The sequence below is a fragment of the Peromyscus eremicus genome, chromosome 8b, assembly GCF_949786415.1.
Source record: "Peromyscus eremicus chromosome 8b, PerEre_H2_v1, whole genome shotgun sequence".
Lineage (NCBI taxonomy): Eukaryota > Metazoa > Chordata > Mammalia > Rodentia > Cricetidae > Peromyscus > Peromyscus eremicus.
This window is the reverse complement of record NC_081424.1, coordinates 63118126-63137713: the sequence shown is the minus strand read 5'-3', so window position 1 is coordinate 63137713 and position 19588 is coordinate 63118126. Positions and strand designations below refer to the sequence as shown.

General features: G+C 36.6%; 1 protein-coding gene across 2 annotated transcripts; it reads right to left on the bottom strand.

The window, feature by feature from the left end:
* Nucleotides 1-882: 882 nt before the first annotated feature.
* Riok2 (RIO kinase 2) lies at nucleotides 883-18694 on the bottom strand. Of its 2 annotated transcripts, XM_059272933.1 has the most exons (11): nucleotides 18562-18694; nucleotides 16471-16609; nucleotides 15689-15805; nucleotides 13257-13432; nucleotides 12412-12500; nucleotides 11074-11265; nucleotides 10368-10460; nucleotides 8637-8792; nucleotides 8268-8588; nucleotides 4705-4801; nucleotides 883-1392 (listed from the first exon to the last, which is right to left on the bottom strand). In XM_059272933.1, exons 1-11 carry the CDS (start codon nucleotides 18625-18627, stop codon nucleotides 1228-1230), a joined length of 1611 nt encoding a protein of 536 aa, XP_059128916.1. In that variant the 5' UTR covers nucleotides 18628-18694; the 3' UTR covers nucleotides 883-1227. The 2 variants fall into 2 exon arrangements, with proteins under 2 accessions (XP_059128916.1, XP_059128915.1); XM_059272932.1 differs by having other exon boundaries at nucleotides 8268-8792.
* Nucleotides 18695-19588: the final 894 nt, after the last annotated feature.

The following is a 19588-nucleotide window of genomic DNA, read 5'->3' as shown; positions in this document are numbered from 1 at the left end:
TGTATTCCAAAATAAACATTCTGTGGTCTTATTAAGCTGTCCTCAACATTAGTTTATGTTATAAAAATACTTTTGGCAGCGTATAAAAACTGAGTACCTCAGCTTAAAGAAATAACTAAAATTTAAATTAGGGCTATGTTAATACTTCTAAAATAAGTCTAACTTTCAAAGAAACCATATCTGATATATTCTTATATCCAAATATTTAAATGAAATTAGATAATGGTAAGTTGCAAATATCCAGAATTAATTTCACTTATAAAAAAGGGAATATGATGTCTTTATCATGGAAAAGCATCTATTGTCTTTCTTCTGGTTTATCACGCTAGACATTCTGTTAGGTCACTGTTGGCAGACATTGCCATCTGGTGGTCATTTCTTGCTGAAGAGGCTCTTCCACTACTGGTTCTGTTCAGGGAAGCTGAAGGGACCCACACTCATTTCCATCTTACTGAATTAGATCGTGACCGAGGAATGAACCATGGTTTATATTTTCTTTCCTGTACTAAGTACTGATTAATACTGAGGTAGGAACACATTCTGGAGTCATGGATACAAGAAAATGAGAAAGAGCATTTCACTCTTCATTCCTTCTCATTCTCCCAATTCTGCTCAAACTTGAGGAAAAGCCAACAACTCTAAGAATCCTGGTAGGATTATCTTGTTTCCTTCCCCATGACCACACAGCCAATGAAAACAGCACCAAATAGACCAAAGGCTGATTAATACCCATTACTGACTTATCTCCAATACTGAAGTCTAAAGAAACAGAAGGCCAACTCACTCCAATGGCCACATAATTGTGTATTGTCTCATATAATCCTAAAACTAACTCATCAGTGACTGACTGAAGGAGAAAGGAAGAGAAAAACTACAGCTTGATTTAAGTTGTTCTATTATTTATTACATGTAAAGCCAGGACCTGAAGCCAAGCCATCTACTTGTTTAAGGCACAAACAAAACATCACAATGAAATAAAAATGATATTAACAGTTTGCAAATACTGCTAATGAAGTTTTACTGAACAAGTTATTTTAGATTTAACAGAGTTATTTGAAGAACTTTAAAAAACAAAATGCTTAGCAGAATTACTACTAATTAATCTTTGGAAGCCATATGAGTCAAATTCATAGTCTAAAGGGTTTATTCTATAAATAGTGTTTTTGGTCCAAAAAAGACCAAAGGTGGCTGAAAATAGTATCTTAAAATATATATATCAGAAATATATTAGTCTCCCCAAAAGCTGGCTGCTTCCAAACTAGATTTAATATTCTGCATGTTTTCCCTCCGCTGCTTGGTAAACACATTGGCCTCTCCTTTCTGCAGCCGGCGTCTGGCAGCTGACATCTGCTGCCTTGTCAGCTGACGTTTCACCTTCTGCTTCACCAGTTCCTGGAAAGATTTGTAAGTTAGTATCACTAATAACCATTTTGATAAGGAACAGAAAATCATTAAAGCAAAGATTTACATTGCTAATACCTTTCAAATTTACATGTTGAGTATGAATTTTTAAAATCCTTGATGACACTATATGAACAGTAGATAAACTAGGAGAAGTTGTTGTAAAACTTAAAAATTTACATTCTTTGCAGAAATACAGATTATACAGCCAAAGGGGTCAGTGTAGCATAATAGTTTAAATTACAAATCACCACAGTGCCACCTAGTGATCATGAGCATGGAGGGAAACATCAAGATGAAAATTATTCCTTCTTTCTTGGTAAGAGACATGATTTTGTAATCATGAGGCAGTCTCATGTAGCCTGGGTGCCCAGGCTGGCCTTAAACTGGAATGAAGCCAGATAACCTTAATCTTCTAATCCTCCTGAGTTCACCTCCAGGTGCTAGAATTACATAGCCACACCTTGTTTGTGCTAGGGATTGAAAACAGAATTGGGAAGCCGGGTGTGGTGGCACATGCCTTTAATCCCAGCACTTGGGAGGGGGGAGGCAGGTGGATCTCAGAGTTCAAGGCCAGACTGGTCTACAGAGAATTCCAGGACAGCCAGGGCTACACAGAGAAATCTTGTCTCAAATAAATAAAAATAAAAAAAAAATATATAGTTATTTAAACCATCTTTTCTTTTTGTTGTTGTAAGTAAAAACATTTTCCTATTAGATCTATTCACATGTATATTTATTAAAGGGCAATATAACTTAATCACTTAATTCTGCTACATTCAAGGACAGAATTTACAAATGGTGGCTGTGTTAAGAGTTTATGTCTAGCTTTCAGAAGAACCTGGATTTGACCCCTTGCAATGCAAAAGTCTAATAAATGGGAATGATCAAACATAAAACAGATTTTATGTCTATAATTTCAAGGAATTTAAACTCTTTGTCCTTGTATAAATTCCAAAACCACCATCAAGTTCATTGAGGTAACGAACAGTTTCCTCCTGTCATTTTAACAAAACAGAAGGAAAACAGTATGAGAAAAATTTCAAGAGAAGTTAGGTATACAGCCTGTAATCCTAGCAGTTAAGAAGTCAGGTGCATGACAATGAAGAGAAAAAGAAAGGGTATGGATTAATATGGAAGGATCTAGGGTGAGGGGAAACTGTGATGGGAATATATTGTATGAAAAAATATTTTCGCCAGGCAGTGGTGGCGCATGCCTTTAATCCCAGCACTTGGGAGGTAGAGCCAGGTGGATCTCTGTGAGTTCGAGGCCAGCCTGGTCTACAGAGTGAGATCCAGGACAGGCACCAAACTACACGAAGAAACCCTGTCTCAAAAAACCAAAAAAAAAAGAAAGAAATATTTTCAATTAAAAGAGTCCAAGGCCTAGTATGCACAGAAATCATTGTTCATGGAGTTAGACTGAGGGTCTTACCACTCCTTAGAACACAGGCTTATATATTACAACTCACAACACTCAAGACTCTGAAACACTGGAGCCTGATAAAGAGAAAGGAACCAAGCAGCTACTTAAACAGGCATAGACAATTGTATCTGAGCCACACAGAAGGCAATTACATTTTGAGAATCTACCTTCACTGGTCTAGCAAATTTTAAATGTTTCTGAAAGGCCCCAGAACTACAATATAAACTACTGTTAACTACTTTTACTTTATTCTTTTGTGTGTGCATGCATGTACAGTATATACAACGCACCCTTGTGTACATGTGTGCAAGTGTGTATGAGGGTGTTCACATATAAGTGCATGCGCATGTGTATATTAAAGCCAATGTATGTTGTCTTCCTCTACTGCTCCCTAACTTATTTTAGGGTCTCTCACTGAACCTGGAGCTCACCAATTTGACTATCTGGCAGCAAGCTCCTGCTTGTGTTAGGGTTATAGACATACTCACCAGGCTTTTTACGTGGACATTGGGGATACAAACTCATGGAAACATCTTCCCAGCTTGAATTGTTATTTTATTCTTGATAGCTATCATTTCATATTATATTTCATTTTATCCAAAACAAAACATTTTAATTCACTAATCACATATCTGAATTTTTAATACGTTTAGAAAAATAAGTTATTTATCTTTTGAATTTATTTCATTTCATTATTTCTTCCCTTCTAAACTGTTTCCTTTGTTCACTATGAGTAAATTATCTCTAAAAACACACAATTTTACATAAACAGAAGACAAAATCCAACATAATTATATGACTTTAATATATAAAGAATTTGATAAATTACTATTTCACTTTCTTAATGTTAGACAATAATTTTTAGAAAGTGTAATTAAACAGTACTCTTCAAAAACACTGCCTAATCCTGAAATAAGGCAGGTGGGTTGTAAATCTGCACAGTGGCTGACTAAGAATCAGCAAAGTAAGCAAACCCAACATAGTTTTGATTGAGTCCTGCTCTTTCCAAATGTCAGGAATGAATAAGATCTATAATCCTTTCTGTGTAGATGGAGAAACAATTCCTCCACAGGCCACAGAAAGGGGTTTGCTTTGTGGAGTGTAATAATCTCCACACTGATTCTTCCTTCTGGGTAGGTCAGAACAAAGGCTGGCTTACACGCCAGAAACCTCAGTCAGGGCTAGAATATTTTGCTCACTGTCCTGTCTAGAAAATGTCTTTTTGTAAATTGTTTGCCTACCACTGCTAAATGTCCAAAGAACCAACAAAAATTTGATACCAAACGTATTTAAAATTATCTGTTTCCCAGAATGTAACAAAGTGAGGATGGAACACCTTCACATTTCAACCACACTGCTATGGCCTTACCTTTCTGCAAAGTCATCTAACTTTCCTTGTTAAAAATCAACAAGGGCGGGGGGGGGGCACTGAGAGATGGCTCAGTAGTTCAGAGCATTGACTGCTCTTCCAGAGAACCCAGGTTCAATTCTGAGCACCCATACAGCAGCTAACAACTGTCTCTAACTCCAGGATCTGACAGCCTCAAACAGACATAACAGGCAAAACACCAATGCAAACAAAATAAAAACATAAAAAGAAAGAAACCAAGAAACCAACCAACCAACCACCACCAAAATACTTAACATTTTCTCTCTCAAATTCCAACTAATTTTTATGCTGTCATATCCCTGGAAACTGCTCATTTCACGTAAAAGTGAACCCTCTCCTCTCTTACTATACTTCCGAGTGCTGTTAATTTTATAGCATTAACACATGAGAACCAAATACCTAAATGACCTGAAATCCTCACAGTACCTAAGTTCACTATTCTCTCCACAGCACTGGCCCAAACAGCTGGTTTATGTGTAATACTTACTGGAGGAATTGTTGAACAGCTCAGGATACTGCCTGTTGATGTAACACTCAGGGTTCTTGTTCTATGCTGAGTAACACTCCTCATACTGTCTTCATCTCTAGAACAAACAAAATTTATCTTAATTTTTATAATGTAAAAATTAAATTAATTTTTTTGTAACGAAGCTTAAGATGAAATGCCTCAAAATTACGTTATTTATTAAAGTAAAAAGTGAAACTACTTGCAACTCAGTCCACTACACTTGAACATTCATGGAATGTCTGACAAAAGTCACCATCAAACTTTCCCAATAGAATGTTTCATAACTGAAATTTATCATTTTCCCATAATTCATTTGTGTTTTTCACTAAATTATATAAATCTATTTCTCACACTGAGTGTCTTTCTTGCCACCTTCTGAACAAAAGCAGACATAGTATGGACAGATACAATATTCTCATTTCTCTCTCTGAGACAGGGTCTCATTGTAGCCAAGGCTGATCATCTTACCTCAGGCCTCAACCTCCCAAGTGGAAGTATGAACCACCATGCCCAGCCAGAGACAGTACGCTGAAAGTGCACTATGAATCATAGTAAAAATTATAATCATGGATACGTCTATGCTTTTCAATGTTCAGTATTTTAATATAAACAATGTACAAAAACCCAGAAAACATTAACTTCTGATGTTCAGTATTTTTCTACAACATCTATTTTTTAAAATTACATTTATTATCTTTCTGTGTGAATTGCACAGGCCATAGCGTTCATGTAGAGGTCAGAGAACTATTTGCAGGAGTTAGTTTTCCCCTTCCACCATGTCGGTCCTAGGAATTGAACTTGGTAGCAAGTGACTTCATCTTCTGAGCCATTTCCCTGGCTCTGCAACATCTATTTTTGTTTGTATATTTTCTGTTGAAATGACTATTCAAGGAATAAAATTTTGCACAGTATTTATTCAGAGCAAGAACAAATCATTAACCCTACTCCCTGCTTAATAAGACTAATAAATCTATATAGTGTTTTGCTAGGTATTTGCTAGACATTATTGTAGGTATATCTCAGAAGGTGCTTCTGAATTGCTAAACTGAGTAAAGCAAACTGTCCTCTCAATGTGGGTAGATGTCATCCAATTCAATGAAGTCTGGAATATAATGGCAGAGAAAGAGAATCCTCTGCCCAACTATCTTTGAGCTAGGACATAAATATTCTTGTCTGTGGAATCAGATTAGAGCCTACACTATTGGCTGTCCTGAATTTCCAGCTTGCTCACTGTAGACCTTGGCACTTCAGTTTATATAACCCCAAAGGCCAAGTCCTTATAAAGTCAATCCCAGACTTAGTATGGCTGATCTTAAAAATTTTCAACTTTGTAACAGTGTGAAAGTGCTAGTACACCTGGTGAAAACCACACTTTAATCTCCTCTAGGGCTGTTACTAAGTGGTACTGATACTCTTGATATGATGGAAAACAGTCTCCGAAGATCTAATCACAAGGACAAATGACATGTACTTTACCATAGGTTTTTTCTAAGCTATGATATTTGGTAGTTCATGTGTACTAAACAATTTTTTATTTCCCTTCTAATTATAACAGATTAATGAGAATGTGAGTCCAAGGTAAGAAGTACCCTTAATAAATTTCCTATTGATTCTATTTGGTCTAGAGAACCCAGGCCAAATCAGATCAAAATGTGGTATCACAGCTACCCTTCTGACTAGCTGACTTTTTCTTATGCTTCTGCTTTAATTTTCCAAGTTTTTTAAATGGTGGCAGCCCAAAGGCAGAAGATACAGAGCTATGTGGAAAAGGAACACAATTCTCACATTTTACTTCACGAACAAAACTACAAAGATAAAGGTGTCCTTAAGATACACAGATATTAATTTTTTTTTTTTTTTTTTTAAAGACAGATATACTGGGTTTGGAGGACCTGGAGGCGGCAATTTTGGAGCTGCCCCTGGTTATGAAAATGAAAATGGTGGAGAACCCAGATACAGCAACCAGAGCAGGAGCTATGGAATTATGGCAACCATGAAGGAGGAAGCTATGTGATCTCGGGAATTATAACCAGCAGCACTGTAAAGATGGGCCAGTGAGCATGAGAAAATTTGGTGGTAGCAGGAACATGAGGTGATCACATGGTGGAGGAAACTGGTCTTGGGGACAGTGAAGGGGGTAAGAGGGACTAATACAGAGCTTCTTACTTGCCATGAGCTTCACTGTACAACAAGGGGACAAGAGCCCAGAGGAACAGAAATGCTCCTGGTTATTGAAATAACAATTTTAACGAAACTTTTATCTCAGTCATGCATAAGCATGCAGTGATATAGCAGAAGACAGCAGAGCAGACATAGAGAGCAATTCTGTGAATGGGTTGAATTATTTAATAACATTATCTTAGTGCAGAGGAAAGAATAATACAATTTCTTAGTTTCCTAATTTTCTTTCTTGCCTGACTAGCTCAGTAGGTAGAGCATGAGATGCTTAACTTTCTAGTGGCTTTTGTAAGAGTGTAAAAAGAAGCACTCCTTCTGCGGTAACGCTATTGTTGTAGATGTCAAGTGACATGTAACTTTTTAAAAATGGTTCTCAAGGTTTTGAAAAGTATTAGCTGGGATCATGATATAAGACAGCATAAAGTTTTTCCCTTTTAAAAATTAAGTCAGAGCTGGAGAGATGGGTCAGAGGTTAAAAGCACTGGCTGTTCTTCCAGAGGTCCTGAGTTCAATTCCCAGCAACCACAGGGTGGCTCACAACCATCTGTAATGAAATCTGGTGCCTTCTTCTGGTCTATAGACACACATGCAGGCAGAACATTGTATATATAATAAATAAATCTTAAAAAAATTAAGTCTATGTACACTTAAAGTTTAATAAAGTAATTCTAAAGTAATAAATGATGCACTTCTGAACATGCACTGGGAAATGCTTAACAATGCTCTGCTGATCTAGTTTTGTACATGAATGTTTTGAAATAAATAAAATCACTATTGCAATGAACTATAGTTTGGTTCTAGACAAACTATCCCAAACCTAAAAATTAGGTTTCAGGACTTTTGCTAATTTAAGTTGAGCTTAACACTCTCAAGACAAAAGGAAATTCTTAAAATGTAATACCATTATGTAGCTTTAAGTGCACACAAAAAACCAAACAAATGACAGAAAGCCCAAAACCCCAGAAAATATTCTCAGTAGGTATGTGACAGAAATCACATTTGCTCTATGTCTTACATACTTACATGCCTCTTTGTAGTTTAAACATAAATTAATTGTATTAATGAAGCAGAACTTACCCTGTCTAAAAACAGATTTACTTATTAAGAGAGCTACATTAATTCTATGAAGTCACAAATTTTGGTTTAAGGCAGAATTCTGTAAAATTTAGTCAATAGACTATCTGGAATCAGATTAATTGAAAAGACAAACTTGTTTTAATATAAAAAAGTTAACTTTCATTTTACACATGATGGCACAGCACAATTATGTCATATCATTTGTTCTTTTTCAATATGCTCCCTTGTCAGAGTCAAAGAATATAATAATCTCAAGATTAAAGGAAAAAGGAAACAAAAATCTATACCTGAAAGGCCTGAACTCCTTGTTCAATGATGACAAGGCAATCAGATCAGGGCATTCATCCTCACACTCCTCAGAGCCAGCAGGGCTTCTCCACTGACCTGTCTGGCCATCGTGTCTGGTATCATTTTCAGTACTACTGCTCTCCTCAGAAAACCCAGTAACAGAACTGTGGGTAAGAACCTCCTTTTTCATTTCTTCTAAAGCTTGATTTAATTCAGTCACTTCAAAACTGGATACATTAGCACTCTGCTCTGATAAACTGTCTTCCTTTATTTGCTTGAGGTCTTCAGATGAGTGGCAACAGTGGTCACCTGATTCATGTACTGGGTTAAGTTCATTTTCCATCTCTGATGTCCAAACTTTGTGTTTTTCTAACACCTCTTCATCAGAGAATGAGAAGTCAGATTCCTCTTCTGTTTCAGTAATTTTATCGTTTGGACCTACTGGATGTAGCAGTTCATCATCTGCTTGCATTTCCTTTGTGTAACCACTAGCAGACACCTCAACGTCAAGAGAATCCTCCCTCCTAGGGAAAGAAGGTACTAGCATCAAATGACACAGAAAACAGATATCTGAAATAAACAGCACCACTCTAATAAATGATGAAACTGAAGTGAGTTCAAATGGTCTTCCACATTTAATCTTAAACATAGTATTTAAATTATTTAACTATGCAAATATAAAAATATTTGAAGAATAACTAAAAAGCAACATAATAATAAAAAGATTATAGAAATCAGTTGATTTTTATTAACTTAGTAGATTAACTTTCAAAAAGGATAAGGGTTGCTTTTTAAGCCTAGCATAATTTGTCATCATAGAGGCTTCATCCAACAAATGATAGGAATAGATGCAGAAACTCACAGCTAAACATTAGTTGGAGCTCAGGGAACTCCACAGAAGAGGGGGAAAAAGGATTGTAGGAGCCAGAGGGGAAATGGAGGAGGAATGGATCTAGGGGGGAGGGGAGGTAAGAGACGCTGGGAGGAGAGGAGGGAGGGGAAACTGGGGTCGGGATGTAATATATGGGAGAATAAACAAATTAATTTAAAAAATTATAAAATATTTTAAATAAAGGGATAAAAGGAAAAAAAGATTGCTTTTTAAACTATATAACAACAAATCTCAACCCAGGAAATATCTTAAAAGTATATAAAACCAATAAAAAAAGATTAACTTAAAAAAATACATAATTTGAATAAAAGAAAAATACAAGGCTGGAGACATGGCTCAGCATGTTACTTTTCTAGTGGAAGGGGGCTTGGTTCCTAGTACCCACTTTGGTTGGCTCACAATGACCAGCTCCAGAGGATTGGACTCTCTTCTGGCCTCTGTTGGTACTTGCACTCATGTGCACACATTATGTGCTGGTTAGTGTGTTGTCAATGTAACACAGGCTAAAATCCTGTGGGAAGAGGGAACCTCAATGAAGAAAATGTCCCCACCACATTGATCTATAAGCAAGCCTGTGCATTTTCTTGATTCATGATTGATGTGGGAGAGCCCAGCTCTCTTTGAGAAGTGCCACCCCAAGGCAGGTGGTCCTGGGAGGTTTAAGAAAGTAAACTGAGCAAGCCATGAGAGAGCAAGCCAATAAGCAGAACTCCTCCATGGCTTCTGCTTCAATTCCTGCCTCAGATTCCCCTAATGATAGACTATAACCTGTGAGACAAATAAACCCTTTCCGCCCCAAGCTGCTTTTGTTCATGGTGTTTTATCACAAGTGAAACTCTAACTAAGACACAGAAATACACGTAATCAAAAATAAAATCTTATAAATCAAAACACCAATTTCACTAAGATTTGACACCTGATTTCTTATAAATGGGTTATGAACATTTGATACAACATTCAAAATACAATGAAAGGTGTTGACTTCATTAGAAAATAAATCCAACATTCAGAAGTTCAATTGTGGTATCTTAATGGACTGACGGCAAATATTTTCAAATCTTCAAGTTTCATTCATGTGCTGTAGAGTAGAAATATTCAACAGCAATTGTGTATCTGGACATTATTTCAGACAAAAGAATTAACTTTAGAATTAAGCAAATAATCTATCGCAGGGGTTCTATCATGATAAGAAGTACTAAATACAAACCTGATGTCACTAAAGGTGGGGTAGAGCTCACTTTCATAGCCAAAACGTTTCATGAAGAACTCTCTAATGCATTTAACATCTCTGTCAAAATACCTGTAAAAGCAAACATTCATTTTTAATGTTATCTTTTCTATCTACTATCCATTTATTTACTTCTATACAGGACACATAGCCTCTCCATGTATCTACCTACTTCTGAGCAAGCTTTGGTTTTAAAACTTTTTTTTTTTTTTTTTTTTTTGGTTTTTAGAGACAAGATTTCTCCAAGTATCCCCAGCTGTCCTGGAACTAGCTCTGTAGACCAGGCTGGCTTGAACTCATAAGAGATCTGCCTGCCTCTGCCTCCCAAGTCAGTTTCTCTGACTTCTTAAAGCACTGTTTGAACAAATTGGCTCTATGGCTAAGAAAGCTTGATTTGAATGTTAAGTCCAAATCCTTTTAATGCTCTCTTCATTGAAATTTGTGTTAGATTCTCAGTACACAGGATAAGCATAATGAATGATTAGGTTTAAAATTGGATTTAAATATATTTTCTTTACTTTAAAATATGGAGTAGTAAAGATTCTCTTACAGGGAAAATTCTAGTAGTTAGATATCCTTTATTCAAAAAACAAATCTGATCTAAATAGAAACCTGAAAAATTATGAATAAAAATTAATTTTATGATACACAAACATCCACAACTAGAATCAGTTTTAGCATATACCATTCAGCATTTGGATGGGAAGTGGAAACCATCTGTGGAAAATCAATCATGGTGATGTGGTCATCTTTATCCAATATGAGATTGAATTCATTGAAATCTCCATGAATCAGCCCATGACTTCCCAGTTTGACTATTAGTTCCATAGCTTCATCATAAACTGATGCGGGGTCTTCAACATGATGTATCTGACACCTGAAAGTATGAAAATTATAAATAGGTTATTTGTACATGTTCATGATTTTAATGAGCATAAAAATGCATGTGTATGTGTCATTTCAATTCCCAGTCATAGTTGAGGCACATATTCTCATCACAGATATGTGCCTCAACTATTAAAAGACCACACCATGCTCCAATCCTGTCTGTTTTCCACTGTCACCTCCTATCTCACATCTTCCTTACAGCTCAACTCTTTTTACTTAGGCCATTTCTAATTTCACTCATTCTACTTTCAACAGATTTCCTTCCACTTCATTTAAACAAAAAAGGTTCAAGACAATTTCTTCTATGCTTTTAAGCCTAAATTCTTAGTCATTTCCATTTCTAGTCAGCTGACTTCTTTCCTCTCCTGAAATACTTCACCTAACTATCAGGCACCATGCCTTTCAGATTTTCTTTCTTTACTGTTTATTACTGAGGCCAAAGTCCTCACTATAATTGATTTACTGCCTCTTTCACATTCAAACCCAATCCCAAATAATGCACGTTGCTATCTGTAGAACATACTGAGAATCTGAGCACTTTTCAGCACCTTTATGACTGTGACAAAGATATTACCATCTCTTGCCTGAACTGCTATAAGTTTCCTAACTTACCTTCCCTGACTATTTCTTGGATTTCACTGTTCACATTTCCCCTTCCTACCTTAGTCACTCTGCTCTATATACTGGTTTGTTCTCTCTCCAACCTCGACTGTCAACACCTAAGGACCAAAGCCCTTTCTTTACCCGGAATATTGCCTTAGCTAGTTTCCTAAGATTTCACCCTGTGAATGACACTTTTCTGACTACATTAAACAGGAATCTCCTACCTCTAGCCTCTTCGCTGGCCTTTATCGATAGAATTTACAGATATACTAGATGTACTATGTGTTTTTCTGTTCAGTTTGAGGGTAGGAACTTTTTTTGTTCACTGTTGAATTTGAAAGTATTTGTATGTAACAGATCCTTTATAAATACTGAATAAATCAATTCACAAATGGTAGAGATGACAAACTGAATAAAACTGAGCTTTCAACTTATTTTTGCATAGAAATTTCTAACTTCTTCCAACAATTTAATGTTTTACTTAAAAATTCATCTATTAGGACCTATGCTTTCAAGCTTAATGAATACTTACAAGGGATAACCATTGATAAGCTCCATGATCACTGCATGGCGATTGTAATCAATTGGCTTTGGAACTGGTAATTTCCTCTCATATAATGCCTAAAACAGAAAAATATAAAAAGCTAATAAAATCATGTTTTTAAAAGAATGTACTTTCCTACAATAAGGCTTTACAAAATTTTAGTCAACCTAAGGATATTCAATATGCAAAACTAAAAATAATGAAGTAAATTTTAACAAACCCTACTAGGTAGAATAACTATGCTATTTTTCTAGTAACCTTAGTTGTTGATAACATTTAAGTATTGAAGATATTTTAAAAAATCTATATGGCACTTATTTTTAAAGGTAACAGGCTGGGCGGCGGTGGCACACGCCTTTAATCCCAGCACTCCGCAGGCAGAGGAAGGCGGATCTCTGTGAGTTCAAGGCCAGCCTGGTCTACAAAGTGAGTTCCAGGAAAGGCGCAAAGCTACACAGAGAAACCCTGTCTCAAAAAAAAACGAGAAAAAAAAAAAAAAAAAAGTAACAGATGTCATTTTACTATACAAATATGTAAATTAATATTTTTTTCTCATGTTAAAGGAAAATATTACTCAACTTATCTGAAACAAGATCTCCAGATACTATTTTCAATAGAAAGGACATTTATATAGTCACACACATAAATTTGTATAAGAGTAAAATAAAATACCTTCATTAAGAGGAAGTCACTAGGAAAAGAACATAATAGAGTTCAAGTTGACTGTAGGGACTGAGTTGGGGGTCATTAAGGTCTTTGTAATGGTTGATTATAATGAGCTACAGGTTATCATTTTTCTTTTTTTAAAGAAATGTAAAATCATCAAAAAATACCTTCATATAAGCAAATTCCTTCATGGCAGAGAGACGAGATAAATAAAGCCATGAAACATTATGCCTGTGCTTATGATAATCACGCTTATTTTTCAGATTTCGAAAGGAGGTTCTTCCCAGTCTGTGAAGCTTCAGTGCAAACTGCTGCCCCTTTTCATTTGCAACAATGTAAATATCTAGAGCAAAAATTATAAAAGCATCATTAGGACACTTTTACTGCAATGGGTCAACTAGTTCTAACTTTATCTGCCTTCATTGTACCTGCTATTTTTCCTAATTCTTCTTGTGCAAAATATTTCATATCCTAAATGACAACCCATAATGTGTTTATATATGTAACTGTAAAAGAAAGCAGAGGTATACTTAGCCAAAGGGTACTTCTGCTTTCAAAGATGCTCAATACTTATATTTATCATTATGTCAAAACAATCAATTCATTGAGAAAGCAGTTCTAGTGAAAGAAGTTAGGGATCCAACACAGGCCTTGCATATAGCAGGCCAGTCTCTATCATACAATTACATCCTCAGTCCAAGATAAGTGATATAACATCTTCCATTTTAACATGTTCAGTTCAATTGCTTTGATGACCAATAAGTTAGAATTTATTTCTGTAAGTAAACTAATCATCTTAATAAGTAATTTGCCAACTATCAAAGTAAGTTATTTGTAATGCTGACATTTAGAACACATTCTAAGTACATTAAGAAATTTTAATCATTTCTATTAATAGGCTATCATTTTATTGACAGAATATAAATCATTACACATTTTTGAAACTTGATAATATCAAAATTTATATACTTTTTACCCTTTATAGACTGAATTGTGTTCCTCAAAATTCCCCCACTGAAGCACTAACCTTTAATGTATCTATCTAAAGACAGGGACTTCCATTACTGCTCACAATTAAGAATAAATGAAACTCAAATCACTACTGCTTAGAAACTGGTAAAAACCAACCAAAGAGCAACCATCCCACTGTAACACTGTACAATTATGAGAAAGATACCTGCTGATACACAATGTCAACAAGAGTGAAAAGGAGATAAAAATTAAGGTATAAGATCATGAATAATGCTTACTTCCACTCTTGGCTACAATCTCATGTGAACACAAAAATAACTCTAAATACACATAAATGTAGCTGTATTTATACAGAAATTTTCTCAGACTAAAGATATTTCTATTTGTCTTAGCTATGGGATATAATCAACAGAAAATTAACTGAAATATATATTTGAAATAAGACTAGATTTTATTGTATTTTCTATTTTTACAATGTTAATGCTTATTTTATTATTCAATTAATCTTTTAAAAATTAAAAAAATAAACAGCATCTATTTCATAAATTAGTTTTCATATAATTGAAGTATTTACAATAGTTAATTCATAATTTAAAATTCAAAAGTAATGACTGAAAGCAAAAACAATTAACAGGAAGGTTATGTTACCCAAAGGGATAGTCCACAGTGTTTATACATATTTTCATGTGCACATGCTCTCCCAACTCCAACTTAGCATTCTATCTAATATTATTTCTTAAATACATACCATAATTTAGATTTAAACCCAGAAGGCATGCTAACCATATAAAATCTCATAAGGACCTTTTTGGGGTAGGTTTCTTAATAATTATTTATTTTCAAGTTTAATTTTGCTTCCCCAGTTTTGACAATGTAAATTAGATAGGAAGAATTGCACAGGACAAAAACTGTATATAGGAGGCTATGGTTCAGAATCATCTCCTAGACTTTATTCTTGTCTCTCACAGAGGATGTACATGAATACACAACTATTTGCTCAATGATTTTTTTTTTTTTTTTGGTTTTTCGAGACAGGGTTTCTCTGTGTAGCTTTGCGCCTTTCCTGGAACTCACTTTGTAGACCAGGCTGGCCTCGAACTCACAGATCCGCCTTCCTCTGCCTGCCGAGCGCTGGGATTAAAGGCGTGTGCCACCACCGCCCGGCTTGCTCAATGATATTTTAAAATGCTTTTAGTTCTGTGTTGCTGTGACATAACAATGTGCCTGTGGTATTGATATTTACTATCTTCTATTACTTCCTTTTAATTTTAATTATTACAAATACATACTATCAGATATAAAATAAGAGCAAATATAATATTTACCAAAGATGTGAGCTATTAAAAGAAAATTAGGGCTTGAAGTGTAGCTGAGTGGTAAAACATGTGCTAGCATGTGTGAACTCTGGAAATTTTTGGTATTACTGAAATGATAGTAATGGACTTATGAAGGTAATTATAACTTACTAAATTACTGTTAATAAATATAACAAACTATGTTCCTAAATCTGTTATTGCTTATGATCAACTTTCTGACTTACTGTTTTGTTGGACTATGGAATGCTTTCTCAAAGTAAAATAAAAACTTAAGCAAAGACAATGCTTTTAACAATACTGTTAGTACATACCTGACTCTTTGCCAACACCCATCTGGTTTCCAACAGACTCAATTACCTGTCTAGAAGACAGTGTTTTCAAAGCAAGGTAATCATAACCAGCATTTGTCAACCGATAGCCCTGAACAGCTACACAAAAATTAGATAAGAACATTATTTACTTGCACTGTAGCAACAAGATACATCAACTCAATCCAAGTATCAAAGATGGAAAGTCTTAGCTAGAGAAAGATAAATTACACAGACTTATAAGTTCCCAATTTCTTCTCTATTATAGAACTACTTAAAGTGTGATTCACGATTCACGTATGAACACCAGTTTGAGGGTCTGTGAAAAGATATGCACATAAACTTAAAGGGATTTAAGTCAGGATATTTTATACTGATTTGACCATGAATTTATGCCTATTTTTTTATATAACCATTATTCTCTTTACTTTTTCCAATAACTACTTTCTCTTATATTTATAAAAGATCTGCGGCAGGTTTTTAAACCTTCAACCTTCATCACAGATGGCTTGAGAAGAAATGCTCTAGTCCTGTGAGAAGCTGAATTTTCCAAAGGTGGAAAGTAGTAACTGTATGACTATCCCATTTGTTCTGCAGTGTGATCTTGCTACTTTCTCTGCCCTCTTTGATTTGAGTGGACTCTGATTGTTTTTGACCAATTCAATATGGCAGAAGAATATATCAGTTCTTGGTTGTCTAATCGGGCAACTTGTACTTTCTGCCCTTGGAAGGTCAGCCCTACAGAAAGCCAATTAGCTTAAAATAATGTAGCATAAAATACTTACTTTTAGTACGTTCCCAAGCTATAAGCTTATGCTTCACTAACTCTCTCAACACTTTGTTACAACCACCATGCTTCAGGTTGGCTATAGAAGCAACCAAACTGCACGGAACAATCTCGTGGTTCTTCATGCCCATTTCGACCTGAAATTAAAGGAATCATTATAATGCCATAAGCAACACAAAGCCTCGTCTATTAAAACCTTGCTAAGAAATTAAATTAGCCTCTTGAAACTTTCCCAACTAAGTAGATCTCTAGCCACAGCTGTGCAGCCTAACAGGAACAGATCTTGAGAAATGTGCTGTTAAGCAAACATAGGCTACAAAGTTAATGGGCACTACCATGGTTATACTGCCACTAGATAGAATGATCTTACAGGATTGTTGAACACATGTTCTGTGGCCAAACAAAAAGTTTAAGGCAGCATATGACTTACAATATAGTTATTTTAGTCTCCATCATGCTAAATTCCTTCTTGATAAATATAGTTAATCACTGATACTGTCAACTTCAAGAGTAAAAACTTAGTTCTTGAAAAGCTAATGACATGTGGTTGATAATAAAATACTTAACACCTAAATACTGTCTTAAAAAAACCTACAGATATTCCAGATATTAAGCATAATTGAGATAATTGATATAGAGGCAAAGAAGTTCACAGAAAGAGGGGGTGGGCAAGAAAAGATAACCTGGCAGCATCTGTCTGAGTCTGGAATGTTAAGGTCAATGACTAGGTAATTCCTTAGGGAGCTTAGAAATTTTGGAAGAAAAATCTGTTACTCTGTTGTCTCACCCTAACTAATCATTTGAGACTTTTAACTCATTTTTAATGTTCTGTTTTTGCTTCCCCAATCTTCTAATACACTTCTTGACTACCTTATTCTTGTCAGACATTGAGAAATAAGCGAATCTACTGAGAAGGAGAGCCATTTAAAAATACCATTTAAAGAAAAAGCCCAGGTTAATTAAGACAGCTATAGGAGAAATTTCTTAGGACTTTGCATTTGATTGATTAATTTGTAAGTGCTACCTACTTAAGACTAATTCCAAAAACTTTGGCTACAAAGACTTAAAATAATGCATGAACCAGGGAACTCACATTACATATCCTGTTATGTAATTACATAACATGGTCCTTCTTACCAAAAGACAGTGACTCCTAAACAAAGACTGACGGACTCTAACCTAAGATGTATGTCATGATCTCTGCACTGAGACTAAAGCTACACAATCAAACTTTGTCATTTTCCTAATTAAAACATTCACTGGCTTCCAACGTAATGTTTACTAGGCTTGCAAGGGCAACGATCTACATGATCTGGTTCTCAGCTTTTTTTCCATGTACATCTTCCACACTGGCCTTTCCTTCCTCTGAAGACTTTTCCCATCTCTGGGTTTTTTGCTCGTATTAGGGTTATAGTCTTTATCTTGAACTCTCTCCAAGGACATCTCTTCTCCCGTAGGTAATATTCCCCTGTTTCGGGGACATGACACAAACCAACAACTCTGTGATTTAATTAAAATAGGAGTAAAGACACGATTTTTGGACTTAGGCAGTCTCTGTCACTATACAACTCAAAGATAGGAGTACTCTTGCCTCACCTTCCCCCACATAGATACTTTCTATTCCTTTATCCTTTGTTACCCTCACGATCCTTACTACTTGATAATGACATTATTAACTGAAGGTATCCCCCCTGTCTGTTTTGCACTCTGCTGAACTGCCTAAAATTGTTACTAAAACCAGACACATGTGTTTTTTTTGGATGAATCAGAGGGAACATTACTGGGTCTATTACTGGGAACCTAAGAGGCCTCCTTCAAGGACTTTTAAATCCTCACTCTCCCTAGTTTGGAAGCCGTGAGTCCCTGAAGTTTCCCAGGCAGCACAGACGCCAGCGCCTCTGAAGCAAAACGAGAAGCGGAAAGGAAGGCTTTGCAGTCTTCAGGAAAAGACAGCTCTTCTCCACAAAAGCTTAGTCAAAGTCAGACCCTTTACCCAGATCCCAGCCCCCATGCTCAGCTCCCAGCGACCTTAGAGGGGCAGGAAGAGGACGCCACCGGGGTGGACAGGCGAGAGAGGTGTGCTTCTTACCGCGGTAAGGACCCTGAAGTCATCTCTGCTCATGTACCTCAGCTTGGCCACGTTTACCTTCCCCATGCTCGCTGAGCTCCAGCGCGGACGCTCCCACCGGACGCGCAAAGCCGCTGGGTAATCTCGCGGGCTTTCCGCGGGCTGCCGGCACACGCCGGCGCTCTGTGTTTACAGTGCTTGTTAGTAGGTAAGAACTCCTGCTTGACTGGTACTGAAAAATGCTACATTTTCTGGTCTTAGAACTAAAAAGCAGGGAAAGGTGATTATCGGCTCTTTCAGGTTTTTTTTTTTACACGTGACTGATTTGGCGGGTTGCAACTTTTCTCATAATATGACACGTTACTTTTCAGAGCTGCCAGGACCTGATCCGGAAATAAGGCTCCACTTCCGGAAGCAGCGGTGCTCAGGTCAGGGGAGGGGCAAATTTTGTCCCTTTCGGGCGGTGTCTACTTTTAGTGCTGCGACTGTCTACTGTAAAAGCAGGGAGGGAAATGACCAAGTGAGACTCCTGACCAGCAAAGCCACCGGAAGGAAGGCGAGAGAGCGCCGCGCCGTATCTCGGTCGCCTGCGCCTGTCCTGCCGAGGAGGTTGGGTTAGGAGCACTCCGGCGCTGGCTGGGCTTCAGCCTCAGCTGCCTGACTGGCGGGGAGGTGGATCCCAGGACCGGTTAGGCGGAGCTGCTCTCCTTCCCTGCCCCCCGCTTCCAAAGGAAGCTCGCGTTTTGATGTTTCTGGGGTCCAGGAGCAATTGAAAGGGTTTATGGGAGACTTCCATATTGGACTTGCTGCTTCTCTATGCCTACTTGCAATCGTGAAGCTATACCCAAGACAAAGGTGTCTATACCGTACCTTCACGACAGCAGCAGCATATTAACAGCAGTATGAAACTTTGTCAAGCTGCTGTGGACAGTCAAAGGACATCTGCAAATGTTAGAGTCAGCTTTTTAAAACAGTGAGGGGGTTTCCTCAGTTACTATTACCCCGATTCTCCAAACTCATTTCTGAATCTGGGACATGCTTGCTAAGA

Coding starts and splice junctions, on each gene's coding strand:
- Riok2 (XM_059272932.1), bottom strand. CDS start 18,627: ATGGGGAAGGTAAACGTGGCCAAGCTGAGGTACATGAGCAGAGATGAC. Junction 11,266..12,411: donor CTTATCAATGGTTATCCCTT/GTAAGTATTCAT, acceptor TCATACTTTCAG/GTGTCAGATACATCATGTTG. Junction 4,802..8,267: donor AAGGAGTTCAGGCCTTTCAG/GTATAGATTTTT, acceptor TGTTTGTTCTAG/AGATGAAGACAGTATGAGGA.